The sequence below is a fragment of the Passer montanus genome, unplaced genomic scaffold, assembly GCF_014805655.1.
Source record: "Passer montanus isolate IOZ18808 unplaced genomic scaffold, ASM1480565v1 scaffold33, whole genome shotgun sequence".
Lineage (NCBI taxonomy): Eukaryota > Metazoa > Chordata > Aves > Passeriformes > Passeridae > Passer > Passer montanus.
The window spans coordinates 1,023,281-1,047,416 of NW_024368041.1; the positions used below are offsets into that span (position 1 = coordinate 1,023,281).

The following is a 24,136-nucleotide window of genomic DNA, read 5'->3' on the forward strand; positions in this document are numbered from 1 at the left end:
CTCAGTTAAATGAATCTTTGTTATGCCTCTCTACAACTGTTCTCATATTCTTATAATTTAGGATTACAAACAGGAAATTTTATGTTGAATGCATTGTTTGAAAGTTAGATAAAAATATTGTTAACATATTTGGATAATGCTGACTGAGTAGTGTCAGAAAACGTCAGTGGTAATTGTGGCCAACAAAGCAGGAAGAACACAAGAGTAAAATACAAAACCAATTACTATTTTGCCATTAAATTAACAAGGGGAACTGCCCCAAGTTTCTGAAATGGATGCACTTTTGCTTAATATGTTCAACAAACATCTGAAATAGAAATTATCTTGAATTATAAAACTTGCAACAACTTTCAGCAGACGTGGAATCAATACAGAGAAATTTTTCCTGTATTAGTAAACTGTTGGTAAGTAGTGTTGCTCAAAAATAAGTGTTTATTTTTTTAAAAAATACAAAGCAATGTTTACATTTAAGAATTTGAACTAATCATGACACTTACATGAATTAAAATAATTTGCATGGATTTTCACCATTAGTGCGAATTTCTGCATGTCATTCTTTCTGCAAAACGAAGTTCGTATGCACAAGGAATAGAACTGGGGCTAGAATCCAATTAAATAAGTGATTTATATGATCCTGTCTAGTTAATGCACCACAAAACACACAAAGAGAACAAGCACATGATGACAAGCACAGAGAAGAGTGGATAGAAAGACAACAGAAATCATCAGAACAGTGAAAATACCCCAAGAGACTATACACAGAAATTTATAAAGTTGAACAGTTCAGAAAGTAGAAATGTGTCATAGTTTTAATTCTTGGTTTTGATGTGCAGAAAGCAGAAAAGCTTTACTTTCCCCATCCTCACAAAAGTGGGATTACATAGTATTTAACCAAGGAAACACATCAACTGTCTTGTGAAACCCAAAATTACACAATTAAACTGTCCATAGTTTCACTGAGATTTAGTTGTTTTTTTGGGTTTTTTGGTTGTTGTTTTTTTTTTTTTTTAATTAGCCAATAATAAGAACAGCAAGTATTAAGGCTATATTTTTCTCTTGGTAGAATCAACATGAAGGCACATGTTTCACAGATAAGCTACTTTCACAGTTTGTCAAAATGAGACCTTCCTGAAGTCTGTGTTATGGTAAACGTTTCTTATTTCACACGTTTGAAATTTGTGTTTTTAGACATGGAGGACTAACAATGGATTCAGATAATTCAGTATTCTGTCACCAATAGAAAAGCAATCACTCTTGGGCAGTTTGTCATGGAAAAATATCTCTGTGCCATCTGTGACAAAAAACCTCAGGTGTGTCTGAAACTCAGTATTTACTGCTAGGAAAATGGGATGAAATGTGGATCACAAACTCCAGAGAGCTGCCCCAGGCTGCACTAGTATCCCAAGAACTCAGGAACAAGCCATAGTGCTTGAAGCAAGATCAATGTCATGCTTTAAGCAAAAAGAAATCTTCTGAAATACTGAATGTCAGGGTTTAAGTTCCATATGCTAAAGTTCGATCATCATTATGGAAAATTGAACAAGCAAGTCCACTTTGCTTCAAATTCACTTTTTACATACATTGCTATTTAGATTGGCATCTTAAATAGCCCTCTACTCAAACCTGTCATTGCACTTTAGTCAATGTAACCTTCTTCAACTTTATTTTCTTATGTAATTAGATTGGAGTATGTCTGATGTATGAATAAACAGTTTTTGTCCTAATATGAGGCGGAACTATCAGGAGAACCTGCCAATTTAAGAGTTTTCAAAGAATACAGAAAAATAAAACAGATACAACAAAAGAGAAAAATTTCCCTCAGATCTGGCCACAGCACAGAAACTGAGGGTGTGATATCAGGACCTAACAGAAAAAGACTGCCCTGAGGTTATTTTTGTCCATTTCAGAAGAGTCAAATCTGACCTAAAGAGAAGTTCAGCTTTCCCACATGATGCTGATAAAGCTAATTTTTACTATGTTTATGTTACTGATTTCATTCCCTACAGCATCTTTTCCTGCTAATTTACACCATTACAATTTACATTATTTTTTAATCCCAAAATTTTTGTCATACAGTTTATGCTGAAAGACTGTATAAGGAATATCTTGTATTTAATCTTCCATACATGTCCAAAGTTACGAAAGGAGACAAGTATGTATGAAAACTATTACACTTTATATTCTCATATATAATTTTCCAGGAACTATAATATTCTATTGCTAGATTATAAAAGTTTTTTGTGTATCAAAATAAATTCACAATTCTTATCTCCGAAAGATGGGTTTCTTCAAAGGCTCTGCCATAAGTTTGTCTCATATTTTGTGCAGCTGTTTTTTACTCAATTATAGATGAATACCATTCAGTTCCAGTGTTTGAGTATGTTGGAGATAGTTTCTCTGCTACTACTGTTTAACTAGATAATTCTTTCCTCTTCACCATGGCTTTGAGAATAGAAGTGGCATGTGACAATAGGCCACCATTTCATGAAATATTGAATGATCCTAAGCATTCATGAAACACACCAACATTTAAAACGACATAGTAATGATATGGGAAGTCTGAAAATAATCCATTATTTATTTGTTTTAAATGGTAATTAAGCAACCACCAAATGCTTAATTTGTGGTTTCTTTTCATAGTAATGATATGGGAAGTTTGAAAATAATCCATTATTTATTTGTTTTAATTGGTAATTAAGCAACCACCAAAGTCTGATCTCATTTCTAAAGAAAGGTTTTCAAATAATCCCTAAAATTATGATGTAAAAATAATTCACTTACAATTTCTAAATATTCCATGTTTTTTTACTTAATAATGCTACACATACATTTGCAGCATGAAACAGACCGAAACCAGTTTATACTACAATGGATAACAGATAAAATATTAACTGTAGTGAGGCAGTGCTTGTATTTCTGTCCTGTCTAATCCCTATATTAATTATTCAACATTTAAAATACTGTTATTTTATGGAATACTGGAAAAGGGATTTTAAAACAACAATGATTATCTATTTACTTTAAAATATTCTCACAAACATTTAATTTTTAATATTTAAATATTTATAATGTTGTCCAGCTATTAAAAACTATAAAATAGTCCCATCTGCAACACCTCAATGTAGAAGTAAACAAAATTTCACAAAATCTTCCTCGATTTTCTCAAATGGCAGATACATAAAAGAGGATGACCTGTTATTTCTTGTAATAACATAAATTTAAAAGAATTATTCAGCTAAAAACTGATAAATACAAATGTATTTAAAAATTAATTTGTCTATTTCTATCACTAAAAATGTGGCATATTCAGTTCTATTCCAGTCAGAAAGGAGGTGTCCTTCTATCTTGCACTGTAAGGAAGAGTACCATTTTGGGGGGCAATGGGGAAAGGGCACTGGGTGATGACATCCCATAGTCTTTTGTTCCTCATATTCCATGTAGGAATTAGAATGATCTTCAAAATGCCTGGCAGAATCAGATGCAAATATCACTTAGATTTAAGAATGTCTTTACGAATATTGATGGGATGAGGCATGGATATCTCCACTACATCTAGTTAGTTGAGTCTGAGAAGCACAGAAGCAAATATTTAGGCATCAAAACCTTTTAGTTTTGATGCCTAAATATTTTAGTGTTAGTAAGTACTGTTATCAAGTACAATATCAAGTAATGATATTTAGGCATCAAAACCTTTTAGTAGTAAAATATTTTAGTGTTAGTAAGTACTGTTATCAAGTACAATATCAAGTAATTAAGTCCAGCATAAGCAGATCAATAAAGTGAAACAATACAGTGCCCATCTTATACATTTCATGGTATTTTAGGGGTTTTTCTTTGAAAAAAGCTTTACAAGTTCTGAGAAGTGCCCATTAGCAGCTGAAGCACAAAAGGAATGCTATTCGTGATGCCATTCAATTGCACCTATGAATTACCTCAAATGAATGCGATTTGTGCCTCTCAAGATTGCTCCATGATGAAAACTAAAACAGGGGCAGTGGGACTGATCAGGAGAAGATTCAGTTCAAAAGCCAAACAGCTGGATCTAATGTAAAATGCTAATGTAATTGCACTTATCATGTCAGCAGAAATTCACAAGACTTAAACACATAATAGATACATGTAAAAATAAATACAGTATCAGCCATAGCTGTCTGTCTAAGTGGAGAGTGAAATTTGTGAGGTGGAAGAAGTCAAGTTAGGGTAATACGCTTGATCTAGTAAAGAGATGAACAAGCAAGTTAAGCATACATTCTTAAGAATTCATGAAATAACTTAAACTGGACTTTCCTTTGACCCTGACTTCTAGAAATCGTCATTCTTGTAAGTATTTCTAAAAACTCTCTGAAAAAGGAAAATTCTTTACCATTTTTTGATTCTAGTAAATAATTCCGTGTTATGTCATAGCCCTGAATGCACTGTTCTAATACAAATACTCAGTTTACCTCACTGGACTTTCTCTCAAATTCCAATTCATAAATTTCAAAACTTAAATTGCAGAACAGTTGCTAATCCAAAATACTTTGATCCATTTATGCATCTGTTTTCAGTGCCTACCATTGTTACCAGAAAGGACTTAACAGTTTTAAAAGAAACGGAAATAGCAATGCCTTAAGACATGAGTGGCTCTTGACACCCTTTCCATTTTACTTTATGACCATTACCCAATTTCTGATATGTCTAATGAACACATCCTCTCAGGGATCAAAATGAAGGCAACTTAGATGACACAATTATCCTATACTCTGGATTGGCAGTGAGGTGGTGGTGGTGAATCCCACAAAATAAACCCAAACTAAAACAAAAGGAGAAAAAAAAGCAATTCCCACCCCACAACCACCACCACAGAGCACATATTCATTGAGTGTTTGCTGCATTCAAATGCTGTTTAGTGAACTAACATAAATTACCTTTGTAGGGCAAGAGAGAAATGGATTCAATACCTAAGCATACAATCACAAAGTTGGTTATATGGAGATGCTGTTGTGAATGTTCACCCTTTCTGTACCCTTCTACCTATTCATATTCAATTAATTTTATTCTTGCAGAACTATAGCTTCTAAGAATAAATGTAACTCATGAATAAAAGAAGACATAGCATATAAGAATAGACAATAATCCTCTGCCTTCTGCAAACTAAAACTATTGCAAGTAAAACTAATTTTATGAGGAAAGAATCATGTAAATAAAAGAATCGACAACTTGAGCTCTGCAAGTTGGAGTTCAGATCTAAAGCTCATCCTTTTCCACTAAAACATGGTTTTAGCTTTTCTGTATTAGAAAATTATTAAACTTGTTTATACTAATCATTCTCTTTCCCCTTTCAATAGCCAGAATGTGGAAATCCTAGGTCTTAATTATTACCATGCAGCAAAGTACTAAAATCTTCCTATCTTAGACCACTAGATATTAATATCAAGAGCGCACAACTGCACTTGTATCACTATGGAGCTTTACTTTAAACTACAGGTGTATTATGGACAAAAAGGAAAAAAAAAAAAACAACAAAAAACCCACCTCCAACAACAACCCAGCAAGTCACCATTGTGCAGGTTTATTCCCAATATGCTCATTCACTCCATGTGCCTATTCTTAGCAACATCAGCTCCATTTCTAATAGACACAGTCACTGGTTTAACTTTTGTCTCTCTCATCTTCTGATGAATAATCATACTTTCTATTATTTGGTTTTGGTACTAGACAGCAACCATGCAATTAATAAAGTTCTTGTAAGAAAGACATACTTCTATGTTAAAAGTAATATACAAAAAACCCCAAACCTAATTCTTTAAAAATACAGAAATGCATGTGTGTGTGTATATATGTTGTACTTCAGCTTTTTTTGATTTTGATGTTCATGCTCTGAACTCTGAAACTGTATGTTCTTCCAGAGGTATCAAATAGCAGCAGATTGTATATATAGTGCATTATGCACTTTAAGACCATAAAGAATAACATTATTAGGTTTTTCTTGGTCCTGGCTCAAAACTTAGCAGTAATTCAAGTTGTTCACTTGCAGTGGTTTTTTTTTAATGTTATGATAGGCATTCATTTTCAAAAGAATGTAGGAAGTATTCATTTTTTTTACTCATTCATCTTTAAATAACCACATAATTATTTCATTTTAATAGTTCTCCATATTAAATAAGAGAGAATAAGAGTGAAGTTAAATGTCAAAACTCAATCACTGTAACAACACATCAAACAAAATGCATGCAGTTTCATGTAACATAATGTAGCATAGCACCTTTAAGAGAACTTTTTTTTTTTTTTAATAGTTCAGCTTATATTTTTCTTCTTTTTAAAACTGACAGAACTGGAAATAGAATGCATCCACTCACTCATATGAAAGAAAAACATTCCACAATATTGGTCTAAGTTTTGGTACACCATTACATTTGCTTCCAATGATGCCATTACCTTTGTAGTTAATCTTGAAACCAATTGAGCCCACACTTTCATCCGTTTGAAGGTGCAACCACATCTGATTGCTCATGCTCACAATTAAGTCTGGTACAAAGCTCCCAGTTAACCTATAGATAGAAGAAAATTTCTGTAAAGCCATAAAGCATTAAGTAAGGAGATTTTTTTTTTCTTTTTGTAAGAAATCTAAATAACTGCCAAGCATTTTTTTAATATTTACTTTTAAATTCATTGCATTCAGCTCACAGTAAATTAGTTATTTACTGTCTGGCCCGCCAAGACACCTCTCACATTTCCAATGACTGGAAATTTTATGGTAGTCTATAAACATGTGCAACTACTACTTATGTTGTATTGAAATATTTCATCTCACTTTCAGTTGCTGCTCCAGAAAGAAATACAACTTCTCTAATCCTTAACCTAATATGACAATTCAGTGTCCATTTCTCAGGTACATGAAGGCATATCAATGGCATTAGAAGCCCATAATGAGGCATTGGAGTGATTCTTTGATTTTTCCAGTATGCAACTACCCACTTTGAAATACATGCCTTCCATATTTAAAAGAAAGCTGTAATTTTTAAGTAGCAACATTATTATGAAGGCTCATGTGTTCCCTGCACTCTCTCACTTTGTCTCATCGCCTTTTCTACAACAAAGGAAGAACAGCCTAAAAAGAATCAGCTGTTGTATATTCCTTCATCAAGAAAACTAACAAATGTCACAACTTTAAAACCTTCTACTGTTACAGGGTGCTGATTAATAGAAAGAAGTAAACTTGATTTTCTTTCTCTTCTTTTTTTTTTTTTAATTTCAATATTGTTTGCAAAAAATTTGCAAATTAATGCAATTCTAAATGTTAATTCTATTTGCTGACTGAACAGTGTGATAGCAATAAGGAAATGTTGTGAAAGCTGCAGTTTTATGTTATAATGCATTTTCTTCCCAAAATTTTGTCTCAAATTTGGTTATAGTTTATTATCTGACATCAAATGCTGAAAAGTTTCCAGATATTTTTCATTCTTGTAAAGTGAATCACAAGCATGATACTGTATAGCAGTGAAAACTGTTCATTTTTTGAAGTTCTAACCATTCTTTAAAGCTAGCTGAAACTTAAAATGGACTATTTTAAATGCATTTCACAGTTAATTTTAGTTCTTCCCTCTGGTCTTTTTTAGCTTCCTTCTGTATTAAACAGTGTGCTGTGGGAAAAAAACCCACGTCTGTTTCCCACATCTGTGTTCACAGATGGAGCTACTAGAAAGACTCTTGCCAGAACTGAACAAGTAAATGCCTGGCCAAAAGAACATATTAACTGCTCATTCCTGCACTAAGGGAAAATGTCTTCAGTGAGTTCAGTCTTTGCCAAATTAGTAGATTAACAGGATGTTTCTGAGAAACCACACTGATGTAATGGCTAACAGACTTTTGCAATTGTCACTGGTGACTGACAGTATGTATTTTGAATATTAAGGATATTGAGAATATTAATCTCTCTGCTGTGTCTGACAGAATAATTTCTGTGATAAACCTTCATCAAAATGTTCAGCATTTCCATTTTCTGAAATTAATTATAAATCCTTTTTTTTTTTCATCCATAGTTTTACAAGAAATACTTTCCAACTAAGTAGTACAGGAGGAAAAAAACCATTTGAAAATACATTTATGAAAAAAAATAATAAATCAAGAGAACAAAAAAATCACTTGTTGATCTATCTTTTAAGTCCTTTTTTTAAGTCCCTGGAAAACCTTTAGGAATGGGCCACAGAGCAATAAGATCCAGAAAAACCATTATTATATGAAGGAAGTTATTTAAGAAAATAATGAAAGTTTGCAGTGGAGAATTATCCTTTCTGTCCTTCTGGGGGTTTATGTAGATTCCTCTACCCTGGAATCAGTACCCAGATTCCTCTCCTGGAAGTACCTGTTCACTTTTAAGAGCTGAATAGTGAACACTGACAGCAGTAGAAATGGAAGTATATGATTATGATGTCTCTCTTTTTATTAAACAGCTTAACAGTTACAACACTCAGCAGGGTGATTTCCACTTCTTCCTCTACAACTTCAGAACTACTCCTCCCACATCCTAGTGACATATATTCTCCCCCTGAGAGAGTACACTGACGACTGGGTTTGAGAACATTCAGAAGATTGTGACACTCTCCATTTGCTGAAGAGAACCTGCAATACGAGATTGGACACATGCACACCCAACACAGCAAGCATACTGAAAGATTGAATTTCACGTTTTTTGTGCTGGATTTCCAAAAACCATGTTACAGGAACCAGTGGCTAGATGGACATTGTATTAAAAGCCACCTGCAGCAATTGTCAGACCAAACTGCTGAAAGCAATCTTCCAAATGTCCTGAAAAAGTGCTGTGACTGATGTATGGCATCACTGTTTATTTACCTTCTTCCCCTCTTTGCCTTGTTAATAACACTGCTCCACCTTGCATTTTAGTTTCATAGGAAAGCCTTCATATCAGTCATCTTTTCAAACAGACTAAAAATATTAAAGCAATTGGGTTTAAGTTCACTTGGGTGCCAGGCTCACCATGCCAGAGCAGACTGTCACATTGCTGGGTGCAGGGATGTACAGGCTCAGAATCACAGGCACCCAGGGAAACTTAATGGCAAGTACTGAAAAGGCCTTGGAGTCTAGCTCCTTCTGTGATTAACATCAGCAGAATAGGAATAATCAGGACTGCAATTATCAATTTAGGAAGCCTAATTCTATTGAAATGCTATTTAACTTCAGTTTTTGCTTCTCAACCTTCCTATCAAGCAGTGCCCAGTAAAACTAGCAGATTAAACACTTGGATAAGTTTCTTGATTAACCCTGACAAATTGGAAGATAAATGTTTTCAGATTATTAACACATAAACGAGACATATTTAAACCAATGTTCTTTAGGAATTTTCCAGGGGAAAGATAATTATTTCAAAATTTAAAACCCAAAAATTAAATGATACAACAGCTGATTTATTTGCTATGCATCGTATCTCGGACAAAGTCTGCATGGCTCACAGGAGAAAAGATGTACATGGTTTTTACAGTACTTAATTATCTTCCATCTTCTGTGTAATTTTTTATGCATTTTAACCCTAATAACTTCACCATTGATACTTATGATCACAGAATGATTCTATGGATAAACAAAAAAAAATACTTGTGGCTTATTGTATAATGTTACTTAATATTAAACTCCCATAAATTAATGGGGTATTTTTTTGCTTTTCCAGGATCTTCATAGTAATAATTCTTTAAAATTATTTACCCATCTAGTTACAGTTAATGTATGTTAACACTCCACAATTCTAATTAACTTTTCTAATTAAAAAAAAAAAACCTCAGGATTCTTTATATTTGTGACAATTTTAATTGTGTAATTCCATCATTTCTCCCAACCTAAGACACATCATCAGAAATACTTTTATGAAATACAAACATCTTAAATGAAATACCATCTGGGCAGACTATTCTACCATGTTACTCAAAATTTAAAATATTATTGCACTTTGCCTTAATGCATTACTGTAATTTAGTAACAATATTTTAGTTGAACTTTAATAACAACTTATGAATTGGGGCTTAATAAGGGTTCTTTCCACATGAGAGAATATTCCATATAGCTTAGGAATTTAAGAATAGCTGAAATTGAATTCTAGCATTGTCAGCAATATTTTTTTTTATGATTAGTACTGCTTACAAAGTAGAAATTACAGTACTACCACATGTCTCAAAGTTATTAGTGGTAGCAATTAACTTATCTGCAATCCATTAATCAATTGCTATCCTAAAACAATTGCACCATAGATACCTGGCCAAATACTGGTCTTTTCATGAATAATAATCCTGGAATCAGATACTTAGGTTGGAAAAGACCTGTAAGATCATCAAGTACAATGGTTAAACCAACACTGCCAAGTCCACCCTTAAACCATGTCCTCAAATATCACATCTACACATCTGAACACCTCCAGGGATGCTGACTCCAACACCACCTTGGATAGTCTCTTCCAGTACTTGATATTGGAACAATGTCCAATCCTTCTGGAAAAAAAAAACAAAACTGAAGAGAGTGTTTCCCCTGATAATTGAGAGGGAAGAACTGGTGACAACAGATATGGAGGGCACTGAGGTACTTCAGAGAGCTCTTTGCCTCAGTCTTCACTGGCTGTCAGGTTTCCCATTTCTCTCAAATCCTCCATCCTCTACATGGGATTTGGGGGAGAGAGGTCACTAGCACTGTAAGCACAGAGCAAGTTCAAGACCACTTGATGAAACTGAAAAGTCATAAGTATATGAGGCCTGATGACACACATCCCAGGATCACAAGGAAACTAGCTGATGTTGTTGCCAGGTCACTTTCCATTGCTGGAAAAGTCATGGCAGTCACGTGGTTACAGGAGGAGGAAAACATCACTCCTGAGAGAAAGGAAGATCCAGGCAACTACAGATACATGGTAGGATGGAGGAGAACGTCACTCCTGAGGGAAAGGAAGATCAAGAACTACAGACCCATGACCTTCAGCTCCAGCAGATGGACACTCCTGTCTAGCATGGTATCATCTGCAAATTGACTAAGGGAGCACTCAAACCCCTTATCCAGACCATTAACAAAGATATTAAATAAAATAGAACAAAACTGAAAGGATAGAATGATTAAAAAACAATTAAAAATAGAAGGCCAGATAATCTATCCTCTGGAAGATAAATCTAAAGGGGAATTCATTAGAAAAATCTGTAAATCTTAGTAAAAATGTATGTTCTGTTTGAAGTTTTGCAATTTACTAATATGAATAAGGTAAAATTAGGACATAAAAAGAGGCAAAGTTTGGGTTTAGTGTACTCAAATTAAACTAATTCTTGATAACATTCTTACGGTGAAAAATGGGAAACTAAAATATGTAAAATTTTTTAATACATTTCCAATAAATAAACTGAAGGGAATATCATTCTAAATAATCCTAATTTTGTTATTCTTTTGTTTTATTATTAAATATATTTTTTTTCTAACCTTGTATCACATTCTTATCTGTGTTTCAATTATTAACTCATTTGAACTAATTATAACATCAGGTATTTGTTGAAATATCAGTTTGTTTAAAATTAACAGCTAAATAGTATTTGACCTTAAAAAAGAATATTTTCTAAATAGCAGATAATCCCTTACAGGCAAATTATAGTGTTTAAGCATTAGATCACTTTTTTTTTAATAAAATTGAGTCAGATTTGAAAAAGTAAATGCAGTGTACTTCAAAAGACATTAATTTCTCCTACATTACTGATTTATTCAGACTAGAACTAGAGTTATATAAAATGATTCATTATAAGGCCTAATTACAGTGTTCTGCATATTTGCAAGTTACTGTGGAACAAACAGAACCACTGACTTATAACACTGTCTTGAAAATTTTATAAACTAATAAAACTCTGGATTTGTCTTCTTGAGACAATTGTTAGTATTATTGCCACAAGCTAAGTATTTGAGAAATATGTATTTTAAGTTAACCTGTGATTATTAAGAATATTATATAGCTATATATCTGGGCTCACACATCCTAGAAAAATTATGAATGATAAAAATCTATTCAATTCTCAATGCTGGTTTGCAAAATGTGGTTTAGGTAACACCCTATTCAGCCTTTCTCTGTGGTAATTTTCTTCACTATGTTAACTTGCTCTTCTGAGTTATCTATAATAGTCTATAAGCAAATTAAGGTCAAGACACTACAGTACATCTTTTGTCATGCTAACCTTGCTAGGGGACTGTAAAATTTGTGCACAAGCTGTCCATATATCTATTTTCAATTATAGATATATGTTCTCATACACTTTTAATTTGAGAACATAGAAAATAGAGCAAAATAGTTCTAAAAATTTACATATCTAAATGTAAGTGTCCACACCATGCCTTTCAAACTTCTAATTTGAGTTCATCTTTTTATTTTGTCTAGGTCATCACTTTTTGACTTCAGAACAGTAAACATATAGCAATATATTTAAACAGTCACCTTTAGTAATTTTAGAAGCTCACTTAGTTTTTGTTCAGATTTATCTGATTGGAAAAATTATTTAGTCTCATCAAAACACATTAATGACATTCTTCAATGGACACAAACTGTAAATGCAAAAGACTTACACTTGAAGTACAGTTTTAGGATCACCCACTTCTCCTCCATCACCAATTGTCAGTGTGTCATAGCCAATCTCCAGATCAAATTCTTCAAAATTTATCTGAATAACCTACAAAATAAAATAAGTAAGTATATTTTAGAAATAAATAAAGGTACTTGAGGGATGAATCTTTAAATTAAGCTTTTCAGCAGGGTAAATAAAAGTAATCTTCCAATTAATAATTGCATGTAAGTTTACCACATTTACAATAAATTAGTGCAATTAAGCCCAAGGTTTTGATTCATGAAATGTGTATTATAATAACCCTTTAGGTATCATCACTCTTCTGACCTCCTCAAAGCACCATGATTTCACTTATTTATGCAGTTGTTACATGCTTATTACAGTTGTGGGTAATCACATTACATTTTGATTAGTATATACTCAAAGGGCAAAATAACTAATTGCATTATGTGCAGTACCACTGTCTTCAAATACCAACTAAATAATTGTACATCATTGAGTAAATGCAGTGAAGGTTAAGAATATAATTTACACCTCATGTATAATCTGGCTCAAGTAGGATAAACAGACATGACAGGTAAAAGTAATTCTCTTAATTAATGAAATTGAGCAAAATACAACTATCAGAATCATGGCCATTTTTAACTTCCTGTAAATTTAATTGCTCTATGCATATTTCTGTTAAAGGATAAATATTTCAGCACAATATTAAGAAAATAATAAGAAAATAAAATAAAAGAAAAAAAGAAGAATATAAAAGAAAAAAGAAGAGAAAAGAAAAGAAAAGAAAAGAAAAGAAAAGAAAAGAAAAGAAAAGAAAAGAAAAGAAAAGAAAAGAAAATTGTTTCCACCCATGTATTAATCATGGTAACTCTGTCTTTATTTCCTCAACATTTCACGTGGATAAAATTGACAGAATACTTATATGTAGGAATTTTAATACTGTAATAAATAATCTTTTATTACAGTTATAATTGAGAACTGAGAGCATTTGTGTTTAAAGATGTGGATGCCATTCTGATGGATTATTATCATGTCCTTGAAAGCTCCTATTCCTTTGTTACACTGGAGTTCTGGTAATTGAAGAAGAACGTGTTTCTATGAGTGAGATCCAGTACAGGCAAGCTGGAAAACTGATGTGTGTTCCAAGGATTGCAATTTGTTCCAAAGGGAAGAGACACACTTTCCTTTCCACAGGTGTAAGTGGTGATTTAAGTACACTGAAAAGCAGCCAGTTTGGCACATTCACATTCATACATGTAAATTCCTGTGTGTGCATGTACATGTGTGTACATGTATGCATGCCATACCCCCAAGAAGTGAGAGTTAAGAGAGCACAGATGGAAAGGACGTGGAAAATTGTGTAGGCAAGCAGCTGATTTGCTCTAATTGAGTAAAGAGGAGAAAACCACACATAAATCTTCTTAAGCTTCTTAGTTTAAGAAAATATTCTGGATATTTTGTGCTGCTCTAGCCACAAAATTTTTAACACTAGACAGAAGAATTTAAACTGAAATCCATAACTACATTTAAGGCTGACATATATTTCACTCAGTACTTTAAAAAAACAACCAACCAAAACCAAAAACCCCCAAACCAACAAAACAAAAAAGCCATTATTTTTGGTCCACATTTAAATCCTGTGCAACTAGATGTGGAGTTACATCAGAACAGAAGACTCCACAATAAAACATGGGAAAATAATGTCCGTATTGAATTCAACTTGAAAGCATATTTCACTTACAAACAGTAAAACATATTTTGAAATAATATTGCAGAAAAAAACATCACTACTATATGCATAAGAAGAAAATACTATATGCATAGGAAGATAGTATAAAAATTTTATAACGAATTCATGATCAGAAGTTTTAATCCTGTTTTCCATTAAACACATAAAGAAATCTAATTTCATTATCAGATTTTTTTTTTTGGTTAAGTGCAATGATAATTTTTTTTAATTAATATCCTAGATATTTTATATTAGTTGAGTACCACCAAATTGATACAAGGCGTCTGCTCCTTTGTAATTGAAGTACTTGTCTTCATAGGTTGTGTCAGAAAGCTTAAACAGATTTTCTTTAGCACAATCAACATTATTCCTTGGGATGTGTATTTCATCAGATGAAAAGATGTAGGTTAAGGAAAATATAATTTTGAAGATATGTTTTTTTTAAATTAGGAATGACAAAAAACCAATGTGTTCTTTATTTCACTGCAGAAAAGTAAGACCTTTGTCATTTTTTTTAACAATGCTCACAAATAAAAAAGTAAGAAAACTCCCTGAAAAATATCTGTCCCATTAAGGAATATTGCAGAACATGAAAAAATAATCAAAACAAATTTTTTCATTGAATGCATAGTTTTAGCTTCAACCTTTTTATAAGGCTTCAGCTTCAATCTTTCCACTTGTCTGTAGTGAATATCCAAATTATTGATGACTCAGTCCTTATCTGGCTGCTCTGATATAACTCTCACTTTTCTACAATCTGAAATTATTTTCCATGATAAAGACAGCTTTTAAAATTATTTTTAATCAAAAGAGATGTATATTTTAAGAGTTTATATATTTTTTCTCCATTAATATTTTTCAGATAAGGATGTTTAATTACAAGATTTTCGTCTCACTCTCTTTGTAACTCACCTAAAACTAATAATGGGATAGGTAGGACATTGAAAACTGTAGTTCTATAAAGCCACATGAGCATACCTTAGTCTACATTTGTCTTGTACCGTATTCTGTTAAACAGTCACATTTTTAAGACTATAAGAAGCAATGATGTCTAAAAATGTTAGAATATATATAAAAAATATGTTTTAGGAACTGACTATAAATAATTTGAAATATTAACATTTGATAATCTTATTTTTGTGAGTCTATTAACCATATTTCTTCTTAAAAGTTTCTGATTCAACTGAGAATTATAAAATTCTTCATCTTTGTTCTAAATTGACACTACTAAAGTAAAATCAAAAACAGCAGTCACCAAACAGAGGCAGATTTTATGTGCAGTAAAAAGTAAAATATTATTCCCTGAGACAGTAAATTATTTTGTTTACCATGCACACCCCGGCTGGAAGAGGGTTAAAACCAGTTGCTAAGGCCTACTCTAAAACATTCTATAGTATCAGTGAAGTATTTAATAACTCCAGGTTGTTAAAAGGTAAACAAGCTGTATGTGGCAGTTTATACACAGCCCATTTCAAGTGGGTTTAACATGATTTACATCACAAACTCTGGAATTGGTAAAGTAAACTTGCCATTTATTCAACAAATGTGCTTGTCAGCTCATATTGAAGATATTTAGTTTTAAGGGAACTTGCACAAATTGAGCAAAAGTAACGTATAGTAACAGCAGATCTGTCAATATCCAACAGGAAACTAATTTAATACACATGTGCTGTACAAGCTTTTACATGTTCCTTCTGTAAAAAGAAACCCTGTATACTTCTTGGAAATTCATCCTTTGACATGCAAAGTGCACACACAATACAAAATGTTCTTCAAATCCTTCCAAATATGCAAGCGAGCAAGAAAATAAGTAGTTTAAAGGGTATGTTTTCTGAGTCCTTCTTTTACCATGTCAGCTTTAGTTAGATAACACTTAAAGTCAGTCAGACTTGCAGTGCTTATAATATTGACTATTCCCTTCAGAATACTGAAAAGAATTTAAAGTTGATTGTGATGGAACCTCTCAAAATAAAAACTGAAATTTGGGTAAGATGAGTAAATAAACTAAAACTTTTTAATAAAATTTTCAAAAAGTCTGCTTTTACCAGTTATCTAACAGTACTTTTGCTAATTTTCAGAAAAATCTATAAATGGCAAACCAAAGTTGGGTAGTAACCTTGAATCAGTTTAATATTAGAGTAAAACATTAGAGTTATTTTACTTTTAAGTCTGTTGTTCATAATAGTACACACTTCAGGGAAAACTGATGATTTATTGCTTTATTCTACATATTTTTTAATCAGACTAGCATTACTAAAGTGTGCTATTGATCTGGTTAGTAGATGCATAGCAATCAAAAGTGGAGGGACAAGTATTTTTCTTGATCTATACATTCCAGTAAAGTCTATTTTTCCAGTTTCGCAGAGCAAGATTAAAGCATTAATATAAATGAAATAAGATCCATTTATTGGATGTTTTTGTTTTATTGATGTATGCAAACATTGATCCACTGCCCCACAGACTCTCTCAAAGCTGAATAGAAAAAAAAGAGGGACCACAAAATATTTTCAAATAACAAGGTATAACATCAGGAAACAATATTATGAAATATTCATCAATGATATGTCCAAGCTATAAGATTCTTGATAATAGGATTATACTACAAAAAGTTGGTTCTGGAAGGCAGAAAAAGAAAATTTCAGAGATTCTATCTCAGACAGTTTGCCACCAGTCTTGAGCTATCATTTCACACATAATGAGTTAACTAATGATACCAGATATGTATCTGTATGGCTTCAGAACTGAGAATATCTTAAAATTAAGCAATTACTATATTTTCTTCTTTCAGAAAGAGATACTCAGTAGTCCCTAAAAGTTTTGTGCCTTTATAATAGCATTTGTGAAAAATTCAGCAGGTATCAGACTGCTACAATTGTTCTGATACCGTCTAATAATATCTTGAATTTTGTTCCAAAGGATATTATTAAATACATCCCTATATACTATTATGAGGAGAAAGGAATTTTGCATTTTCTCTTCCTCCATATATACATTTTATAAAAAAACTGTACATGTTTTTTTGGTTGTTTTTGTGTGTGTGTGTGTGTTTTGTTTTTTTTAATTAAAAATAAAAGATTCTCACCTGTGCATTATTACCTAAAAAAAAATAAAATAAAAAATTAAAGAGTAGCTAAACAGAAGGCAAAAGTCTCTCTACATCCTGGGCTGCTCTTGCTATCTTTATAAAAAAAACTGTACATGTTTTTTTGGTTGTTTTTGTGTGTGTGTGTGTGTTTTGTTTTTTTTAATTAAAAATAAAAGATTCTCACCTGTGCATTATTACCTAAAAAAAAATAAAATAAAAAATTAAAGAGTAGCTAAACAGAAGGCAAAAGTCTCTCTACATCCTGGGCTGCTCTTGCTATTTATAAACCCAAAAATAATGAACAAGTTTGAATCCCTGATTTAAATTGAAGTTATAAACCTAGACAGAAATAGTAATAAGAGGCAGTAAAACTAATAAGTATTATCCAGTCTCTACAGGGAAAAAGTCAAGTCCTATTTGAAAAATAATTTTCTGAAAATTGTAATTATGTACTTTGGTCTCCAATTATTTTGTAAGAAATTTTTAAAAGGAATCATTGAGAGCAGAAATCTAATTTCTAACAAATTTCTGTAGGTGTACCTTCTTTCTGTTCCTTGGAATATATCCTTTAGAACTCACTCCTTGAGCAAAACACCAGCTCAGAAGTAAAATGGGAAAAGGTTTTATTGAACAGTTAATGATTACTTTGAGAACTTCCTACAACTTTTCAGAGAGAGCATGCTCAGAAGGATGTGTTCCAGACAGCAGATTTTCCAGACAGTTGTTCAATATGTGTATCTAGTTCCTGATGAAATTACCTCCCTCAAGACTTTTCAAGGAAGATAGTGTTCCAGGTGAAGCACTCAACTTTTAAAAATTTCAAACCATCCACGGCAGAATGGTATGTTCCTCAGAACAGCTTCGAAAGGGGAAGAGTAAGGATACAAAGTTGCATATACTTGTGCATCTGTTATCCTGAGTCTTCCAATTCAAATGTAACTCTAAAAATACTTTCATATGTATAGTAACATTTTCACTCCATAAAATGGGACATTCTACCAGTAAATAAAGATGACATTTCTATAGATGAAATTAATCTTTTCTCCTTACAAGTGTAGTTAAGTATTAAGCTAAGATACAGCTTAAATTAGCTATATATTAGATAATATTAAGGAATAAATATTAATTAAAACATCCTTCCAAGAATGTAACATATCTAAGACTGTTGCCAAACATAATAGTTTAATTGCTTCTTTTGCAATTGCATATTATAAGAACAAAACATAAGAAATTCACCTCACTGAAAATCATTCACAAGATACCTATTTTCTCCATTTTTCACTATTACTCTCGCAAGAAAAAAAGCTACCTAAAGACTCTTAATGATGTCTGGCTGCCTTTGTCACTTGTAGAAGCGAAATTAGGCAAGGAGAAGAAAACACATCCTGTTTGTATCTCAGTGTCCTCATATGCCCTTAGGATGGTTAATTGCTTTTGTGCTGAGGATGTCTGAATACTTCCCAGTAAGTAAATAATGGGCATTTATATCTGATGATACAAGCCAAGGAAATATCGCTGTCTGATTGATCAGCTTTATCACCATAATTTTCCATAGAATCACAGGTCCCTCTATCAAAATAATTGTGTTATCATACATTTGATTATAGAAGCATAGTTTCAGAAGGAAAATATATTGGATCACTATTTATTATAAGACTTAGCTATAATTTTATTTAAATTATTTATACTAGGTGTAATTTTATTTAATATTACTGCTACCATGGAGCAGCTAATCCTGGAAAATTAAGGACAAGAAAATCATCAGGAGTAGTCAGTGTGGCTTTACCAAGGGGAAGCCATGCTTGACAAACTTGATAGACTTCTATAATTAAATAACATGCCTGGTGGCTAAAAGAAAAGCAGTGGATATTTTCCACCTGGGCTTCAGGTAGGCTTTTGGCATTGTCAAGGTACTAGCAGACAAGCCTTTGATGCATAGGCTCAACAGATAGCAAGGTGGATTAAAAACAGGATGAAAGTCTGAGCCAAGAGGATGGTTATCAGTGACACAATGTCTTGTTAGGGGCCAAAAACTCATGCTGTAACTCAGGGGTGAATACTGGGACAAGTCTTCTTTAACATCTTTATAGGTTATCTAGATGATGGGGCAGACTACTCTCAGCAAGTTTGCCACAACAGTGAGAAGGGATGAGCAGTTCATAGGCCAGAGGGTCATGCTGCCATTTTTTTTTTTCTTTTTACTTTCACAGCTATGGAGATAAAGGGAGATAAAGATGCTCTATATAGCCTGAAAGGAAGTATGACTAGCCTGGACCATTATAAGGAGATAGTAATAGGTATAAGCAGGAAAAATAAACTAATTTATAAAACCACAATGAAAAAATCACAGTCATCTTTCCCTCAAAAAACTAAGCTCAGTGTCAGAGTTTACAAAAATAAAAGAAATTATTATTCTCAAAAAGAAAAATAATTGTAGCCATAGGAAGGGCCTGATGATTTCAAACTAATTTGTCCCTGCTTTGGTTGCTCCTTTCAGTAGTTACTCAGAAGGATATCCTTGCACCCAGAAATCTGCACTTAATCCCACAGAGGGTAAGACATCTTTTCCAAAAGAAAGCAGAGAGGTCACTAACTGATGTCAGCCTAACCTGACGGGCAGCCACACATCCTGAAAGCGATGGAAAAATGGGAATCTTACTGTGACTTACGTCTCAGTGCAAGCCTTCAGGTTCCCCTCTGAATGTGTATTGGGTTTACAAGGTAAGATTTTGGGAGCAGAGACTGGCACCATGAGCCTTTGAAGGGCTCCCGTTATAGAAAACAGAGAAACAAACAAACAAACTACTATCAGCTCTATTTCCCAGTCTAATATCACAAAAAGGTATATATTGAGCAGAACAATTTCCTGTAAATATCACTCACAAGAGCAACCAAGTGAACTCAACCATGGAAAAAAGCTACAAGTTCTGTGCCAAAAATGCATCAAACAAAAAAGACTGAAACATCTCAAATTTTCACAGTGCAAGTACTGGAAATTTGCTATCAAAGTCTCTTAGTTGTATACATATGTCTTTTTAAAAGTTCTAGCTTGGGTGTGGACATCCATGATAAGTAAAAGTAAGAAAAATGTTTGCATTTAGAATTGGTGGGAGTAGTAACTGAGGTAAGATTTAGGAACTTATAGAAAGTCAAACAGAATTAAAATTCAAATTTGATGTTTAATTTTACATAAAGTTTTATCAAAAGGCAAAGTTAATAGCTCCAGGTATAGTAAATACAGGCAACAGCTAAAACCTAATATTGCTAATGATTCAAAGAGAAATAATTGCTTTTGTTGTAGCTATTGCAATAAGCACAATCTCACCCACTCCATATGGTCACTCATATTTTCAGTGTGAAACATCACTCCTATAGTCACAGACATGGCAGGAAAAAATGTTTACAATAATTAAGATAATGAACCTGTCCTCCTTTTATAATGAAGACCTATAGCAAATTTTCAGGATGGAATGACAAGTCATTTATCCCTCCACAACTGCACATACTTCCTGACTCCAAATTCTCTTATTTAACAACTTAGTCTGTTCCTTCACAGCCAAACCTGTTAGCTTCCTGCCATAGGAATAACTGGATTCCCTACTGTGCTCTTATTCTGCTGAGAGAATCTCCCCTCTATCCACATATATTTCTAAGATTTTTTAACTGTAATATATGTGACTCAGATGTTTTAACTGGATCAAAATGTACACGAGCAATATGGAAGAATATTTTAGGCAACACTACAAAGAGATTTATTGTGTTCTGAACAGAACCAAAATATATTTACACTTTCTAGTTTCATATAAGATAAAAATGTTCTAATATAGACAAATAAAAGAGCAGCCTTTTTAATCTGAATGGATGAAGAACACAATTATGAGTAAAATATAAGTTTACAACGAGTTTAAGTATATTCATACTTTTTTAATCATTTTGCTGACTGTAACACCCACAGTACAGCTTCACACTAGGCTTAGGAAAAGCCAAGTTTGAGGCATTTGCGTGCAAAAAAGAGATGCAGTGTGCTTTGTTCCAACAGACCTGACCAAAAAAAACTTCATGAAATGGGTCTTTGAATTCATGCTGAAGCACCCTGCCTGCTTGAGATTTATGCTGTTAACCTGATTAAATATGGATGGCAACTGGGTTTAGGCTTAACAGCAAGCTTAGGAAATGTTCCACTGACAGTTTTGACATGGTTAACAAAATAAAACGGCTGTGAATAATTTAATGTAAATACTCAGTGCTTTGCTGAATATTTTTTTGCTTATTTTTGGCTTGGTCTAAAAGCAAAAAAGCTCAGAAATTGAAAGGTTCTTTTTTTTGCAGGAAGAAAACAGCAACTTAATGACATGAAGAAGGAGAAAGGGAAGAATTGAATGTAAGAACATATTTTTAAAAAATACTATTTTAATACAAAGTGATTAAATGACAACCATATTTAATATTATTTGAGTAATAGTTGCAATATATTCCCTCAGTATAATTCTCCAGACTTGCAGAAAATATCATGTGTGGAATTTCTCAGATACTTTGAATTATTTAAACAGTTTCTTAGAAAGAAAAGGACTACAGCAATTGGAAACAGATGTTATAAATTTTCAGTAAGCTCTGCCATTTCAACAAAATTCAGATTATAGACTTCCTAACAGACAAGTGACATCCACATAAAAACCCAACAAACCAAATGAAAAAAACCTCCAAAAACTAAAAAAACCTGAGCAAACATAATAATTAAAAAAACCCTAAAGTCAAAATCAAAAGTCAGCTCTCAAGTATGTCATTCTTAATTTCAAAAGTATTTCAAAATTCAGTAGATAAAAGGACAAGAATGTGAACATTGTCAAACTTTCAAAAACCTATATTCTAAAGAATACATTTTAAAGAATGTATTTATGTAAGCAGTAAGGAAATTTTTATGATTGAAATACATTCAAGATAAAACATGGTGATGACAAAAGATAACATACAAGTAATTTTTTTTAAAAAAAGTCCTGTAATATAAAATTAACAGAACCAGGACCTAGTTTTCTGATCCATCTAAATTTAGCAGTTAGCTCACCATATTTAATTTCTTCTTATTCTAAAAAAAAAAAGCTTGATTTTTTTTAAGGAGCCCTTTTGCTTGTTTTTCTCCTTCTTGATGTTTGGTGATGAATGATATGTGGTGTGAATGTGGTTGAGATCTGTCAGAAAGTCTGCCATTCCAGCACTGACATTTTCCACAGTGTTTCTGCCCTTGATTTTTTTAAGGAACCCTTTTGCTTGTTTTTCTCCTTGATGTTTGGTGATGAATGATATGTGGTGTGAATGTGGTTGAGATCTGTCAGAAAGTCTGCCATTCCAGCACTGACATTTTCCACAGTGTTTCTGCCACTCTGGATTAGAAAAAAATCAGCAAGTATAATCCATAAAACTTGAACTCTGGTTAACTTTAGCCCTAATTCAGATTTCACTGGTATTTTAGCCTGGTATTAAGTTTAAAATTCATAATTTTGTAGTCCTTCCTTCCTTTCTTTTTCCTTTTTTTTTTTTTTTAATATATAACAATGAAAGGAAAATAAGTTTTAATTTTTTAGGAGAAAAGAAGTGCAAAAAATGCACTGGGGAGGAGATGGGGATTAATTCTTTAAAATACAAAGGTTTGCTACTCAAAATGTAAATGTAAAATTGTCCCGTTTCCTAATGTCAGGATAAATTACTGGCAATACATAGGTCCAGAACCTAACTGATGAGTTTGTGCAATATCCCACAAGATATTCAGGTATTGTTTCCCTTACTAGATGCGAGAGATGTAATGAAATGGATTCCAAACTGAGGAATTCTTGTTCTCATTTCTGTTCAGATATTCACAAGAACTTTTTCAAGGGACCAAGGATTAATAATATGTGCAGCACAGCTGAAGACAAGTAAAGAATTTTAAATTTTTTTCCTTCTTCAGAGTTCCACATAAAGGTATGATTTGCATTAATGTTCTTTTGGTTAGATGCCTGTAATTATAGCTTTGCTATTTTTGATCAACAAAGCTTTTGCTGATTCCAGAGTAGCCATGGATAAAAGTGGCAACAATCACTTCACTGCTGTATATAAAACACTATATGGAAAACATGTTAAGACAATCCAGAAATGGGAAAACTGTCCATAATTTCCTCTATCATATACTGTTGGAGAAGCCTTATATATTCAGGTACTGATCTTCACAGAGAATTTCAACCTTCCCTCCTAAGAGGGCAACAAAGCAAGGTAGAAGGCATCAAGAAGGTTTAAAGAATATGTTGGTGTGATACCATATAGACAGACATATAAATTTCACTGTTGTAAAGTTATGTATCCATTTCCCATATTTCCTTTTTCCACTGAATCATTATTCAGAGCTTTGTACAGCATAGATTTTAAATATACTAATCATAATATTAATTATTGAAAAAATAGTTGTTTTCTCTTAAACAGATCAGGTCCTAAGAACAGGGTCCTAATATAAGAATAAGAATGTGAAAAACATGCATAAGAACAATAAAAATATGGGGATCTCACTGATAACATCAGATGTGTCAGTGCACCTTCATCAAGAGTTTTTATTTTTTTGACTCCACATGACTTTCCTTTTAAAAACAATTTTTATTCTGCTTTTCAATAGTAAATTCACTGTCATCTCTGGCCATGTTTGAGGATTTTAGTTATGGCCCTACTCCACTGTCAACAAGGCTTGGGCATGAACAATACATCTAATTAACTGCATGAGGCAAGAGACCA

The 24,136-nt window shown here is 32.6% G+C and overlaps 1 protein-coding gene across 1 annotated transcript in view; it reads right to left on the reverse strand.

Moving 5' to 3' along the window:
• Positions 1–24,136, reverse strand: part of CSMD3 (CUB and Sushi multiple domains 3) — a 593,341-nt gene that overhangs the window by 295,594 nt on the left and 273,611 nt on the right. The window contains exons 11-12 of the mRNA XM_039715519.1: positions 12,568–12,671; positions 6,418–6,530 (exon numbers count right to left, since the gene is read on the reverse strand). Of these exons, the coding sequence (XP_039571453.1) occupies positions 6,418–6,530; positions 12,568–12,671 (217 nt within the window). The remainder of the gene's footprint in view (positions 1–6,417; positions 6,531–12,567; positions 12,672–24,136) is intronic.